The 15,818-nt window shown below is 40.0% G+C and overlaps 1 protein-coding gene across 1 annotated transcript; it reads left to right on the top strand.

Annotated features, from left to right (window-relative positions):
- Positions 1–11,115: 11,115 nt before the first annotated feature.
- LOC106942371 (SRY-box transcription factor 8) lies at positions 11,116–13,778 on the top strand. The gene is made up of 3 exons (XM_015025639.1): positions 11,116–11,879; positions 12,179–12,414; positions 12,518–13,778. Exons 1-3 carry the CDS (start codon positions 11,464–11,466, stop codon positions 13,252–13,254), a joined length of 1,389 nt encoding a protein of 462 aa, XP_014881125.1. The 5' UTR covers positions 11,116–11,463; the 3' UTR covers positions 13,255–13,778.
- Positions 13,779–15,818: the final 2,040 nt, after the last annotated feature.

Below are 15,818 nucleotides of genomic sequence, written 5' to 3'. Positions count from 1 at the left end.
CACTACAAAGCCGGATGAGGGTCATCTTACAAATGTCCCCCATTGTGATGCAGAAATCCAGCATTTTGGCAGCATCCTGATCTGTTAAGGTCTTCACTTCGCAAAGCTGACAGGACCTTCCTCCGCTTTCTGCAGTCGTTCCTCATCCTTGCTGCTCACAACGAATTTAGAGAATAAAGCAACAAAGGCGTGCCTTAGAAATATAGGTAGAACCAATTTTAGTGTTCGAAGGGTTTATTTTTGTGTTGCTAATTATCTGCCAACATTCTCCCACTGTTTGAATGATTCTTGTTAAACACGCTTGTATGAGTGGGCAGTATTTCCACTGAGGCAGCCCTTCTGACACGTGCATATTGCTGTATTCCCGCGATGTGGGTGTAAACAGTATTTGTGTTTCGACATGGCGAAGAGTTTGTGTGCATATGCTGGTCGAGGCACGGGTTTCGCCGAGGATGTGTGTGCATGTGTCAGAGCGTATCTTGTGCAGGGGGATGAAAAAAAGGGAGGCACAGCTCTGCAGCCTGATATTCTGGGAACAGCAGGGTGGCGTTGTTGACCCACCTGCTCCCTTCTCTCTTCAGCTGGATCTAGTTGAATTTCAGCAGCTGCATCCCCTCACAAAGCACCTCTTTGTAATCTTCCCAAGGCGTACAAATACAACTGCAACCAGGAGAGGAGCGGGGAAGAGGAGGGAAGATGGGCAGTTGAGACAGAGAGGAAAAAAAGGGCGGCAACTGTTTTTCATGGCGTGTACCAGTGTCATCGTAAATAAAGTGCGGATTAATGTACAGTAGCAGGTATTGATATAAAGGAAGCAAAGCTTTGATGCAGAATGACTAAGTACCAAATAAAACTGAGCTGTCCACACGAACTGTCACACTGTGTTTCTAAGTCTGAACATGGAGATTAATCCAAAAACTAGTAAAAGAGGAACAGGAGAGAACCTGCTCTACAAAAACTAGTTGCAGAGCAGAAAAAGCAGTCAGTTTGTTTCCCATTAACAACATTTTCCTCTGGCACGCTCACTCATAATGGACCTCACGCCTCTGGAATATGCAGTGTCACATGAATGCCATTTTGCACTTTGGACAACACACAAGCAGGAGTCTCCAGGGTTATTTTACTCTCCTTACCCCAAAACACACCTCAGGCAACTCTTACCCAGAATTTGCATCAGCAAACAAAATAACGTTTCCTTCCCTTTTGACAGTAACTGCAGGAGTTGTTACTGGGATGCCAGTTTTAAAGGACTCGTTTTGCATCTATGGATGTGTGATAGATGATTTGCTCCCTCAGAGATTTCTTCTGTTGTTTTGGTTAGACACACTAAAAATATTTAGGCCATTAAATTATATGGTCTCATATAGAGCTTTTCTAATCATTTCGACCACTCAGAGCACATTCACATACTGACATGCAGATCGGTAGGCAACTTGGGGTTGAGTGTATTGCGCAGTAGCACATTGACATGTGAGAGGAAGAAGCTGAAATTGAACTGACAACCTTCTGATCACAAGACGACTACTCAACCCACAGAGCCACAGTCGCCCCCTTAATTGTAAAATCAGACAAACATAGCCAGAAAAACTACAAAAAGCAGATGTCTAAGAACGATTTCAAAAGCCGACTCATTATGTGGCAATAAAAGGAATTGTAGGAACAGACGAAAAACAGCCTATACTATCTATCACCTGGGAAAGGAGTACAAAACCATTTCTGAGGTATTGGGACTCCAGTGAACCCCACTGAATGCTTTTATTCATCCAGTGAATAAATTCACTTTCCATTACTTGGAATGGTGGTGATCGAGGAATGGTGACTCCTGACCAAAAATAACACAAAGATCCATATGAGATTTGACAAAAGAACATCTTGGTCACATTTGAGATTTTTGGGAAATATTCTGGAGACTGATTGGACAGAAATGGGGCTTTTTGGAATGCTTGGATCCCATTACATTTGAGACAAAACTACTCAATATTTAAGAAACACAACATCCTACCGACATGATGGTGGTAGAGTGGTAATCTGGGGTTTCTATGCTGCTTTCGACTTGTAGTAATTGATGTAACCATAAACCATGCTCTTGCATAGGGGCATAAGAGGCAATGAAAAGAAAGTGGAAAGTCTGTCATTCCTTTATTTTTGAGTGAATAAGGAAAACATAGTTTGTCACATAACTAAAAATGTTACGTACAAATTTCCTCTGAAGTTGTGTGGAAAAAGAAAACTGCACAGAAGGAGCTACACAGAAAACCAAAGGAAGGTAATTCAAGGTGAATGTGGTGAGTGGAATCGAATGCTGGTGATTTCCAGCTGCTATGTAATTTTATCAGCACACTGACAGTCGTCACAAATGACAAAAAGTTCTCGTTAGTTCACCAAAGGTGACAAATTACCCACGGTAACTCAACCTGGAGCAAGTATAGCGTTAATTATTTGGCAAGCATTTGTATTCTGTTTTTTTTATTTCTTTTTTATTACAGAACTAAATATAATCCAGAAGAACTGATTTCTTTTGGAAGTTATCTTATTCCCTAAAGTGATAGGGCTGAGTTGGAAAGCATTAATAAGAACTGCAGCCTAGAAACCCATGGTAACTCTGGAGGAGCTGCAGAGATCCACATCTTAAATTAGAGAATCTGTCGACACAATAGCTATTATTTGGGCCTCTGTAGAAGAGCGGCAAATATAAAAGCCATTGTTGATGAAAAGGCATAAGAAGTCCAACTTGCAGCTTACTACAAGTCATGTAGAGGTCACAACAAACATGTGGAAGAAAGTACTTTGCTGAGATGAAGCCAAATTAAACATTTCCATCTTCATGCAATCCTTATGTATGACTCAAAACTAAGAATGTGGGGAAGCTGGTCAGTGTTAATGAGAACATGGATGGAGCAAACTGCAGAATAAAAACTTTTGAGGCGGTGACTGGAGACTGGGACAGAGTCAGCTTTCAGCAGGACAACAGTCCTAAACCTGTGACCAGAGCCACAATGGAACTGACCAGGTCAAAACATGTATTAGATTATGGATCTACGTACTCATTAAGTGGAACTTGATTGTAGTTTGTGCAAACATTTGAAGGCATGCACACTTTTTCCCACTTCACAGTTACATACACGTTGGTTTATCACATAAAACTCCAATAAAATACTCTTAAAGTACAATTTTTGCAGGGAATTGTACTACATAATCGTTACAACAAACAAAACAAGCTTCAGGAAATTTAGTCTGTAGGCGAGTAAAAAGGTTAGATGAACCAGAATGAAGCAGGCGTGGTGTTAAACAGATGTGACATGTGATTTGGGAAACACAGCAACACATAGCCATGAACGAAAGTCCCCACTCCATCCAAATACAGACATTAAACATTAACTCCACCTGCAGCATGGCTAAACCAAGATTCACTACAGAATATCACATTAAATGTTTCGCTACACACTTTTCTAGTCTTAAAATCAGGCTAACAGTTAGAAATAGTGAAGTGAGTGCAAACACAGTACCCTGCAACTTTAACCGGTGTAAACCGTTTGCAGTTGCTTCCTTTTTTCCCTGCCTAAGGCAAAATATGTCAGTGTGACAGTTGGTAGGGAAGCTGTGCAGAATGCCACTTGACTGGCATCCCTCGCCAGAATGTGGTGAATATAACTGTGAGGAAAAAACAAGTAGATATAAAAGCAGCCTTCATAATAAACAAAAGGAAAGGAAAAATGAACAATTTTCTGCGTTCAGAAGCGATGTAACTAAATAACTACTTTTGACCAATCTTATAGGCAATCATTGCTTATTTAATCCCCCTATTCCTTCAGTCATCGATGTTCATGATGCAGTTTCTTGCCTTGAAGCTAAAGCAAGCATAGACATTTTTTTTTAATAGAAAATAAATCTGAGTAGCATTTTATATGAACAGCATGAAGTGCAAAAAGTAAACATACATAATATATAAAGTGAAGGGAGTTGTGGCATGTTATTGTGATTTTGAGTGTGTGACAAATGCAAAGTGTGCATAAATGTGACGTGTAAGGAAAAGGACATAATTTACTGATATGTTTACAAATAAAAAACGGGGAACAATGTGGCATATGTTCATATGTATCCCCGCAGGATCAATATGGTATAGAATCTGTTTTCACTTCGGTGACATCGCCAAGTCTTTTGGGGTGTGTGTCATTTACACACAGATACTAAATGTTTGCCTGGTCTCTTTGGCTCAGTAGAGTTTTATTGTTGTTGTGGCTTTTATTGCAGATAAATTTCTAAGTCTTGCCATCAATTTTCAAATGGATTTAGGTTTCATCTTTGATTGGGAAAACTCAACATATTGATTGTTTGAAACCTTTCCACAGCAGCTCTCATATGTCTGAGGTGCTTGTCTTGTTGGGAGGTGAAGCTTCACCCAAGTCTCCCGTGTTTTGCAACTTCCAATAGTTTCTTTCCCTCCAGAATTTTTCTTTACTTCTCTCATTCTCCGTACTGCAATAATTTGGAAGCTTCGGGCTTTTCCCTGGATATCATTACGACGCCTTTTACAGTTTTCAGTGCAGACCCTGGTGGGTGTTTAAAGGAGTAAATTCAGGAGTTGAAAGAATGTGCGCAAAAATTGTGTCAAAGATGAGGATTTATGAGCTTCTCGTTGAATAACAACTTTTCATTCCATCATATACAAAATACACATTCCACGGGAAGAACTGTGTTGCTGAAGCATTTCATAATTAAAGACAAAGCTAATAAAACTGACGATCACAGACTGACTGTTCGACCAGTTAGCAGCAGGTGTGCTAATGTGTTTTTGACTGCAGTCATTCCTTCAAAGGTTGCAGACTGGCTGGAGACAGACAGACTAAGTGGTGCTTATAAATATTGGCCCGGTACCCTGGAAGCCTAATTGGAGAATTTGATCCACCAAACCAAAAATCACTTTAATAGCATATAAATTATCCTGTAATATGTGAATAGCACCCAGGAGATTTGGGGTTTCATATTGCACTGATCTGCCTGCGTTATGTTCCCTTCTGCATATAGTCCTGTTTGTGCAAACTTCTACATGCACATTTTTTATTTTATTTTGCTTTCATAAAGCAAAAGGAGATAAGTGTTTTGTGATTTTTTTGCCTGGACGCAATAAGGTAGACAAAATCTCTACTTTACAAGGTAAAGTTTCTAAAGCCAGATGAAGGCATTTAAATAGTCTTGGTATTGCAGCTCGGCCTCCCGTTTCCCGTAAAGCCAAAGGGTGGGCTCGCTGTTTTTCTGCCTCTCCTTAGCCTTGTTCTAACTATTTGCATGGTTCAAACCATGTAGTTCATGGGAAAATTAAGGAGATGGTTTAAGAAAATCAAAGATCAAAAACGTAGACAATGTGGGAAACTCCATAGACCACAAATTCTTTTCAAAACATGATGACAAGAGAAAAAAGGGCACAGTAAATCATATTTATATCATGTCGGGGGAAGAAAGAACCAGGCATTTCCACTCTTCATAAGTGATTAAAGAAAAATATGTTTTATGATAATTGTCAGAAACTGTTCTGTTTACGACAATTATGAAACACACAAATCAATTTGTAAGAAAAATTCATGCCCATTCTTTACAAATAAGAGCTTTTACACCTAGTGAATAAATATCAGTAAAAAATTATACAACTGTGACTATGTAGAACTTGCAATCAGCTTTTTACATTCTCCCTTTCTTACTTTATCTGCACGGTAAACTACAATTGCATCATAAAGTTGCTTGTACTGTTGTAGGAAAGCAGAAAAAACAAACTTTGAAAAAAAAAAAAAAAAAAAAAACCTCTTAAGCTAAATTCAAACAGAAACAAACACGACTCTGACTGTTTTAGACCACTCAGCTGGATGTTTCTTTAATAAAACTGAATAGGAGAAACATCTTTGTGAAGAGCAGATTCTCTCCTTTGAAACTATAAAGGATTTGGGGTGAGGAAGTTATGTGTGTGTGGGTGCGTGTGTGTGTGTGGGTTGCTCCAAGTGGTGCAATCAGAAGCAGAAAAATGGACTGTTTCATGTTTTGGTCACATGCTCAATAAAAACGCTTGTATTGCGTTTAGTTTGGGTGGCATTGCTTGTTTTAAACCTTTAGCTGAGTTTCTCTCCATCATTTTGATATTGACAATATGTTGTGGTTGGCAAATGTCATCTGCATTTCAGGCAGTCCAGATAGAGCAATGGAGAAGAAAAGTTTGATTGCTGTAATGCCAATACAAATCGTTCTGCTGAGTAGCGATGAGTTAATCATATCCAACATACCATTTTTTTCTATAAACATAAATACAAACATTTCTAAAAAAAAAAAAAAAAAAAAAAAAAAAACTGTTGGTCATTTTAAATAGTTTCAAAATCTAGATGTCTTTCTCATTTCCTAAAACAAAACAATCTAAAATAAATGTATCTTATTCTGGGAAGGCTATGAAGAATTCTGGGCCTAATTATACAAAAAGTACACAGATGTGCATCCACAGTGCAGCAGATGTTTTTTTTTTTTTGTTTTTTTTTTTGGTTAAAACATGATAAATGTGAATATAATAGTAATATGATATAATCTTGTTCACATATGAAGAGTACATTGGAGCAGCATATTATATCGATCAAACATAAGTGGTTTATTCTCAGGACAATAACGTTTTAACATTATAACAGCTTTACTAAGTTCTGTGCATAAAGGAAATATAAACATTATCTGCAAATGTGCTTATTTGAGGACATTCCAACAAGAAACAGCCTATATTGATTATTTTAACGACAAACATAAAAAAAAAAAAACAGTTGATTTATCCTGTCATTGTAATAAAAACATCCTTGTATATCTTTGCTAATTCGACTGAACACAACATACAGTCATCTGCAAAACCGCTGCCTCACAAAACAGTCATGTCGAAAAGAAAATGCACCAAATAATCTGGAAACACTTTGGGTGTTTTCATGCTCCTGACATTAAGATGGAAGAGTGACTGAGAGCCAAACACACCCAGAGATATTTTGAATAACAGTTACCATAAGGCTTTAAACACTCACCCATCCCTGCACCTTTCTTTCTTTCTTTACTAATAAGTTTGAATAAAACCTGTTGCCGATTCGGCGAAACCGTCATTATGGCATTTTAATGAATTTAGGATACTGTGAGGTCAAATGTCGACAGGAGGTACTAACGCAGAGCAGCTGTCATGTGGGTTCGACTGTGATTAGAAGCAGTGCAGTCAAACATATCCAGATCTTTGGCCTCACCAGCCAGACAACCTGGTAAATGTATCTGTCTGTAAACCCAAACGGAAAAAAAAAAAATCTGCTGTCTGGAGCTTAGAGAAGGAGTAGCTGAGAGGACGATCATGTGGACCAGTCACGGATAATATATGTGCAAACAGTCCTCTAAATATCTTCATCTAAAAATGTAACCTGACCCTGTCCCCATATCTTGTCCTCTTCTAGGTAGCAAAATGTTGGATTATTCGACCGGAAGGATCGCTCTTCTCCTGTCTGGTACCCCAGCCTCCCAGTTATATTTACTGTAACTGTAAATTCTGCACTAATTACATTCTTCCTTAGTGTGTGAAACCAAAGATAGAAGTGGTCTGGTTGATGCGGCGCTGGGGTGAAGCATGGTTTGTCAGCAGCCCAGGAGTTCTGTCCACATGTGGTTGTGCAGTGGTTGCGATCGTCTGGGTGAGAAGGAGGGCATGCCACTCTCCACAGTTCGCCCAGTTTATGTCGACTCATCCGGAGAGATTATTTAACCAAATGAAGGCCTGCTGTTTGTGTTAAAGTTTAGCTAGGGAGACTCTGTGGCTGTGGAGACAGCTGTTATCCATGTGGGGAAATTGTATAGAATTTGTGACAGACATTTTGTGGCGCAGATTCCATGAACTGCACACGAAAATGTGAATTTCCATAACAGGTTTAGTCAACTCGTGACCAGATTTTATTTTTATTTTTCTCTTGCAAAACAATTCTGCTCTTTACATTCAAAGTAAGGTAAGGTCATTTTATTTACGTAGCACATTTTCAGGAACAAGGCATTCAAAAGTGCTTCGACGTATTCATACATGGTTATAATTTGCGACATTATAACCATAAACCTAATTGTATATTATTAGGATTTGATGTGATACACTAAGTTGGACTTGAGTTGAAGAGAAGAATGACAAAATGTTATTTTAACAAAACAAAAAAAAAAACATCTGAAAAGTGCAACGTGTGTCTGTGTTTAGCCCCTTCTATTTAGATACCCCTTAATAAAGATCTAAAGCAACACATTTCCTTTAGACTTCACTTCAGAAGGTCTCAGAGGCTGGTTGGAGAACATTAGAGAACACGCCACGTTAATCAGAGCAGCAGTCAAGAAGTCCATGATACGGTTTAGAGGAGCTATTTTGCATTTTCCAACTCAAGCCAGGTTGGAGACATGGAAAACAAGTGGAAGATGGTTCTCTGGTTTGCTGAAAGGTTTGATGAAATACACGTAGAATTTTCTTTTCTTTCCCTTCACAATTTCACACCACTTTGTCATAATCTATCTCATAAATACTTTTAAAATACACTGAGGTTTGTGCACGACGAATTGAACACATAGCAAGCTGCTGTTCAAATTTGAATCTAAACAGTGTGATATGGAGGCAGTGCAACTGCTCCACATACTTGCCAAGAGTTAAGAAATGTGCCTAACTGTATTAAAACACAGAAGCAGAGACCAAAGGGAGAAGGATTCCTGTGGGTGACTGCATAATTTAATTTAGTATGCACATTAGAAGCCAGGGAGTATAATTTACATGTGGGATAGAGGCGACTTGGGCCCATGGAGGAGAAGAGGGGCGAGCTAGTTGTAAAAATCTGAAAATCTTAACCGCGATTTTGAGATCCACATCGGGAGAAAAAGGAAAATGAAAACCTTCCCTAACTCTGAGGGACACATTAGGTTCATGCTCGGTTACCTCGTCTTCTTTTGCTCCTTCCTGTTCTAATTTGGAGCCCACATACCCTGGTTAGAGTTTCTCCCCACATTACAGGGAAGAAGGCCGGGTCTGGTGAAAACTGTCTTCTTTTCTCAGTCCCTTCCAGTCAGTTTCCAAACCTCCCCCCCCCCAACCCCCAAAAAAGAAAAAAAAAAGAACAAAAACTCCCAAGTAACTCATTTAGTTTAGATACAGTTGGTTTTGCTGTCCCTCACAATTTATCTTCTTTTGGCAACCCATTTGACAAGATGAGTGGTAAACTAAAGCGATAAAGCTGTTGAGGATTTTTCCTTTCAACTTCATTTAGCTGCACTTCTTATCATAAATTTCTTGTACAACATTACAGCCGAAAGCACAGTTTCTGTTTTGTTTGTGGAAATGACAAGAATCCAGTGCGATGCTTTCTATTCCTACATGCTCATGTCATGTATGTTGATATTTGCATGTTTACACCATGTATACATGTATGCTCCTCATAGGACACATGCACTATGATGAGTAAGCACTTTTCCATGGATTAGATTGAAGCCAGACCCAGTTAAGCTGTTAGCTGCTGTCTGGACTTTTTGCGTGTATACACACACACACGCACACACACACACACATACGCAGACATGCACCCACATTAAACTTGACCCTAGTGCTTTGGAAGCAGCTGCTAAAAAGGAAGCCAGCCTCATTTGACATGCAAGTCGTTTACAAGTCTTTGTTATTCGTCGGACTTTAAAGCTTTAGGTGCAACACTTTCTCAGCTTATGATCAGTTTTAGTAAAAGTCAATATTGTAATAACTTACCTTGGTGCACGAGCCATCAGAACTCTGCATGCATAAGTGTCAGTTTCTATTATTTCCACATTAGAGATCCTGTTCTCTCAGCCACCTGCAGTGTCCATGGAGCGAGGTAAACTGCCGTCCAGCACACACATACCCTGTCTTTTCACAGGGAGGTCAGTGATAAAAATCATCCCACAATACGTGAACAAAGACAGCTACAACAAAGACAGTGATTCAGTCCCGCTGCTTATCTCCCCTTCTCCCGATAATGTACCTTCAGGGTCATAAAATGGATATTTCAATGGATGTGAAAGGCTTTATTGTGGAAGCATCCTCAACTTTGCAAAGGTTGAGACTTTTTGTTAAAGTTGTAAAAGGGCTCATAAAGGCCTATGATGACTGAACTTTTCAAGATGAAGTTGGTTGGTTTTGAAGCAAGGCTCACGTTTTACATTTGCTTAAATTTAAATGCAGTTCTGGACTAATATTGAATTACTAAGGAAATATTAAAATGAAGACATAAATGGAACACTTGACATCACAATCTACAGTGGCCTGTCTGTAACTGGATCATTTTTTGTTTAATGAGAAATTTATTTCAGGAAAAATAGTGATACGAGTTGTAAAATGATGTCACATAATTGGCAAATCTGATGCAAAATAGTTAGTTATAAAGTTTCATATTTTTTTAGCTTATTTTCCATAATGAATACCATTCCATATGCCTGAAAATTTGTCATTATTTTTCCATTTTTAAAGGTTTTCTATGTCCACATTTAATTCTACATTTTTAATTTTTGACAGCCAGATCTGGAAAAGATCAATTTTAGCACAGTAAATGTATGCAGACTGGTACACTCGTGACTTTGTTAAATCAGTAGGATTGTTGCCATACTAGTAAAAGCTTGCTATACATATTTAAGCTCCTTCTAATAAGGTGAAACAATTTTTTTTTCTCTGAAAACCGTGGCTGAATTTTAGGATTCTGAATCAACGTTTACCTCCTAGTCAAAAAAAAACATTGTTCAACTAGTTTGGCTTTAGCAATAGCACCCCTGCTAGACTAGCTAGAATTGGGTACAAACATAAATTCTTGCTCCAACACAAAGATCTCATACACCTTATGGACATTTTTAACTTTTATTAAGTGAGTAAATTTATTTATAATGCAAACGTTTACCAGCCTCTGCAGTACAAGCAAATAGGAACAGCTAATTTTGATAAAACTAAGATCTTCAGTTAAACTTTTCTCAAAATATTTGGGATTTACTATCAAAATAAGTTAACTGTTATTATCAATGAAGCAGATAATATCACAGTTCATGCAGTTTCAGCAGAGCCATAAAACACCATAAAAAAGAAAAACATTATAATAATGAAGCCCACACAATTCCCACAACCAATGAGGAGAAGGTGCTGATTTGCTCCAGCCAATCCCAGGCGGAAGGAGGGCTGAACGATTTAAAAGTCCGAGTCAAGTTGCAGTAACATGTAGCTCCTCGTTTCATATTGTGAACAGCAACTTTGACGACCGCACCCCCAATGGCAGCCTAAGACAAACAAGACAAACAAATCGGGGCTCCAGGTAACTGAAACAGTTCAAGGAATTTAACCAGGGCACACCGTGCGTAAAAGGCGCAGCGGAACTCTTGCTGCGGGGGTCCCTTCTCTTTTTCATTTCTAACACAGTTTTGGATTTTCACCTGTGCTGGACTGATTGCATTATGTTAAAAATGACAGAGGAGCACGAGAAGTCTCTCAACGACCAGCCGTGCAGTCCATCAGGGACAAACAGCTCCATGTCTCAGGACGAGTCCGACTCCGACGCGCCGTCCTCACCAACGGGCTCCGACGGCCACGGATCCCTGCTCAGCGGTTTGGGAAAGAAGCTGGACTCCGAGGACGATGAGCGCTTCCCAGCCTGCATACGGGACGCGGTCTCGCAGGTCCTTAAGGGATACGACTGGTCCCTGGTCCCGATGCCAGTGCGAGGGAACGGGTCTCTGAAGAACAAACCGCACGTCAAGAGACCCATGAATGCGTTCATGGTGTGGGCACAGGCGGCCCGCAGGAAGCTGGCGGATCAGTACCCACATCTGCACAATGCTGAGCTGAGCAAGACACTGGGAAAACTCTGGCGGTAAGAAACATTTAATTACTAGGATATATGTATGCAGTAAAATAAAATATAACCCAGCTTTGAATAAGATAATCACCAAAGCAGAAACTTATATTATAGCTGCAGATATGAACTCAACTTAGAATGAAAATGTCAGAGTCTGGGTAGATAAAATTTTGGAAATTATTTAAAGAAAACTATAGTCGTGGCAGCAAATACACTCAAAACAAACTTTTAAATTCAAATGTAGCTTCCTCAATCTTTTTTGTGGTTTGCTCATGGAATTTAATAGTTTTCTTCTTCTATACTTTTCATATTAGCCTGCTTTCTGAAAGCGAGAAGAGGCCCTTCGTAGACGAAGCAGAGCGACTGCGGGTTCAGCACAAAAAAGATCATCCAGACTACAAGTACCAGCCACGGCGACGGAAGAATGTGAAACCAGGCCAGAGCGATTCAGATTCAGGGGCAGAGTTGGCACATCACATGTACAAAGCTGAGCCAGGGATGGGGGGGCTGGCAGGAATGCCTGATGGACACCACCACCCTGAACACGCAGGTATGTCAACCAAGACTGCAGACAGGGCTATTACTTTTTAGGGGTCATAGTTAGTTTTGTGTTTTGAGCGATCTTAACATTTTATTCTCACATTTCTTTTCAGGGCAGCCTCATGGACCACCTACCCCACCCACCACCCCCAAAACAGACCTCCATCACGGAGTTAAGCAGGACCTGAAGCATGAAGGCCGCCGCCTTGCCGACAGCAGCAGGCAGAACATTGACTTCAGCAATGTGGACATCAACGAGCTGAGCACTGATGTCATCAGCAACATGGAGACCTTTGATGTGCATGAGTTTGACCAGTACCTCCCTCTGAACGGCCCCGCGTCGGGCTCCGCTGCCTTATCCGCAGATCACAGTCATGGGCCGGTTCCAGTCCCCGGCAGCTCCTACGCTTCCTCGTACGGCAGTGGTGTTTCATCCTGGAGCCGAAAGTGCGGCATGTCCTCCACTTCTCCCCCCGCCGGCGAGGTCGGCCAGCACCGCCTCCACATAAAAACGGAGCAGCTGAGCCCCAGCCACTACAGTGAGCACTCCCATGGGTCGCCATCGCACTCTGATTACAGCTCCTACAGCAGCCAAGCCTGCGTCACCTCGGCCACTTCGGGTGCCGCGTCTTTCTCCAGCTCCCAGTGTGACTATACCGACCTGCAGAGCTCTAACTATTACAGTCCTTACTCTGGCTACCCCTCCAGCCTCTATCAGTACCCCTACTTCCACTCGTCCAGGCGGCCCTACAGCAGCCCGATCCTGAATAGTCTATCCATGGCTCCGGCCCACAGCCCCACTGCCCCCAGTTGGGACCAGCCTGTCTACACCACTCTGTCTCGGCCTTAAAGGGGACCAGAAACAGTCTGTTTGCACCAGAGACTCATTCAGTTTGATGCACTACTAATGAAGGACACAAGGCAAAGGCGAAGAGCTGTACGAAGGGGCCTGAAGTGCCACCTGCGACCGTGTGAACGTGAAACAAACAAAAGAAAAAAAGTGCCTGCTGATTTTATACAAAGTTCTATTGTTGAAATGAAAAAAACAAAACAAAAAAAAAAAACAAACACACACTTGTACAGAGTTTTTACACAAAGAGAACTTGCGTGTGTCATTAGAGAGCCAAACTCCTCCGTGAGGACACGTTACTTAAGCTGACATCTTCTCCATCCCTGTCCTTTTTCAGTTTCAAATTACTAAAGCTCACCGTTAAGGTGAAGACCGGCTGCAGAATTCTGCAGGAATGAAAAAAGTTTGGCTAACAGTGCACACAGGACCAGATATGTTGAAGCTGCAGTAAAATTTACATGAATGGCTGAAGCTACATATCGCAGCACACGATTTGCATCAGTGATTCAGCCTAAAAGGAGAGAGAAAAAAAAAAGGCTCATTGGAATTTTGTGTCATTTTTGCATAAAAAGTCTTATATGTATTTATGTTGATGCATTATTATTGGATTTTTGTTTTTGAATAGGTAAACACATGCTACATGTGTTTTTTTTTTTTGTTATTTAGAGTACAGTTTTACTGACTTAATGAGAAGGAGGCAAATGAAGTAAAGCACCGTGCATTTGATATTCCGTTGAATTTCCAGAAGGATCTCCATTCCGAGTTTGGGAGCAAACAGACAGGACCAACAGACTCTGGCGCAAGACTCAGAACAGGTGTCTGAAATCTACGCTTGGCAAATCGCGATTAGTCATGTTGTGGGCTTAAAGGAAATGGGGTAAAACAACACCACACGCTGAGTGACACGTCAGCTGGACCTCCTGTACATGTCCATGGGCAACGCGAGAATACGTGAGCAAACATGCATCCGTGTGTTGGGAGAGATAATGTGCAGATGAATGTGTGAGTTTATTTTCTTAGGGGACTGAATACATATCCCATGACATAATCATAATACGCACCAAATGATACAGAAAACATCTTTTTTTTTTTTTACTTTACTCAAAGTGATGTTAAGCGTGACTGTTTTTAAAATATTTATTTCATAAACCATTGAAAGCCGACTCACTGCTGCATAAAAATGTGTTTGTGCCTTCTAATGCTAATTGTCAGTATTTTGGAATTAAATTGAATTTTTAACTAACAAACCATCCACTCAAGAGACTCGCTTTTAATTTCTGTCCTTAATTTGATATAATTCCCCAAAGCATCAGTTTGCGGAATTAAACTAGAGCAGAACTACATTTTTTTTTTTTTTTGTATATCATTTTGGTGTATGATTTTGAAAACAAAAAAAAAAGAAAGCCTGTGAAAATGATTGTTCTATTAACTAGTTTCACACACACACACATGCACATCTAACCCTTCCGCTGGCCGTTTTTTCAAAAAAAAAAATAAATAATACTTTTTATCGATGTTTGTTTTTGATCCTCTTCTTTCCATCAACAACTCAATTTATTCCGTCTTGTACTTTTTTTGTGCTCAAATACATTTGGAAGCGATTGTGAAAAAAAAAAAAACTATAATAAAAGAAGAAATAATTTAATTGTGGGTTTGCCTTTGTGCTGGTTGGCTCATATTCACCTACATGTAAAACTTTGAAATTAGTGAGACTTCACACAAAACGGATTCACTAAAAAGATTTGCTGGTGTTTTTTCCTCAGGATATTTTTTTTTTTTTTAAAAAAAAAAGAAGAATCCTATGAACAACTTTCTTAAGTTTTCATTCTTTTATCTTAATCTTTAGACATCTTATTGTTTGCATTCTGCAAAAGCTTAGCAACATATCTATCAAAGTTGTCAACTTTAGATTTATTCATTAAACAACCAGCATAAAAGGAATGAGAAGAGATCCTGTCTCCTTTGGTCCAGAGTTGGCTCTGGCCTGGCATGCCAAGCCAACGTCCCTAACCAGTCCAAGGGCGATGCCAAGTGCCAGGGCCGCGCTGCTGAATTTTAATGATCCATTATGCTGCGGATGGGGCCCTATTGTGTCCCTTTATCCGGAGAGCTAGAAAGGAATTAATTGGACAGAAAATGGAAGGGCAAGGGGAACTGACAAGCCATTAAGAGGGTCCTGAATGGATGATTAGATGCACTAAGAGGAGAATCTTCCCCCTTCCTCCCCCCCCCCTCATATTGCAGCACTCCACAAACAAAAAAAAAACAAAAACAAAAAAAACAACAACAATAAGAACAACCGCAATGACCACCGGACTAAATAGCTGAAATAATATCAGCGCACATAATCTGAAGATAATAAAAGAAGATAATACCACAGCAGATGGGATGTGGGTGGCTCAAGAACGACTTGTTGTTTTTCTTCCCTCAAACTCTTTTTTTTTTTTTTTCACAAGTGTTTGCCAAATACTTTCAGGAGGAACTCTTGAGAAAGAAGAGGAGTGAATAAAAGTGAGGCAAAAAGGCTCTTCAGGGTGCTTGGGTCCTGTTTCCTTGGAACGGAT

Source organism: Poecilia latipinna, unplaced genomic scaffold, assembly GCF_001443285.1.
Source record: "Poecilia latipinna isolate Pla-1442-1.1 unplaced genomic scaffold, P_latipinna-1.0 Scaffold96, whole genome shotgun sequence".
Taxonomy (NCBI): domain Eukaryota; kingdom Metazoa; phylum Chordata; class Actinopteri; order Cyprinodontiformes; family Poeciliidae; genus Poecilia; species Poecilia latipinna.
This window is presented reverse-complemented; position numbering and strand designations above follow the sequence as displayed.

Excerpts from the sequence above, each read along its gene's own strand:
- LOC106942371 (XM_015025639.1), top strand. The coding sequence starts at position 11,464 with ATGTTAAAAATGACAGAGGAGCACGAGAAGTCTCTCAACGACCAGCCG. Across the intron at positions 11,880-12,178 it reads ACACTGGGAAAACTCTGGCG|CCTGCTTTCTGAAAGCGAGA; the intron begins GTAAGAAACATT and ends TTTTCATATTAG. Across the intron at positions 12,415-12,517 it reads CCACCACCCTGAACACGCAG|GGCAGCCTCATGGACCACCT; the intron begins GTATGTCAACCA and ends ATTTCTTTTCAG.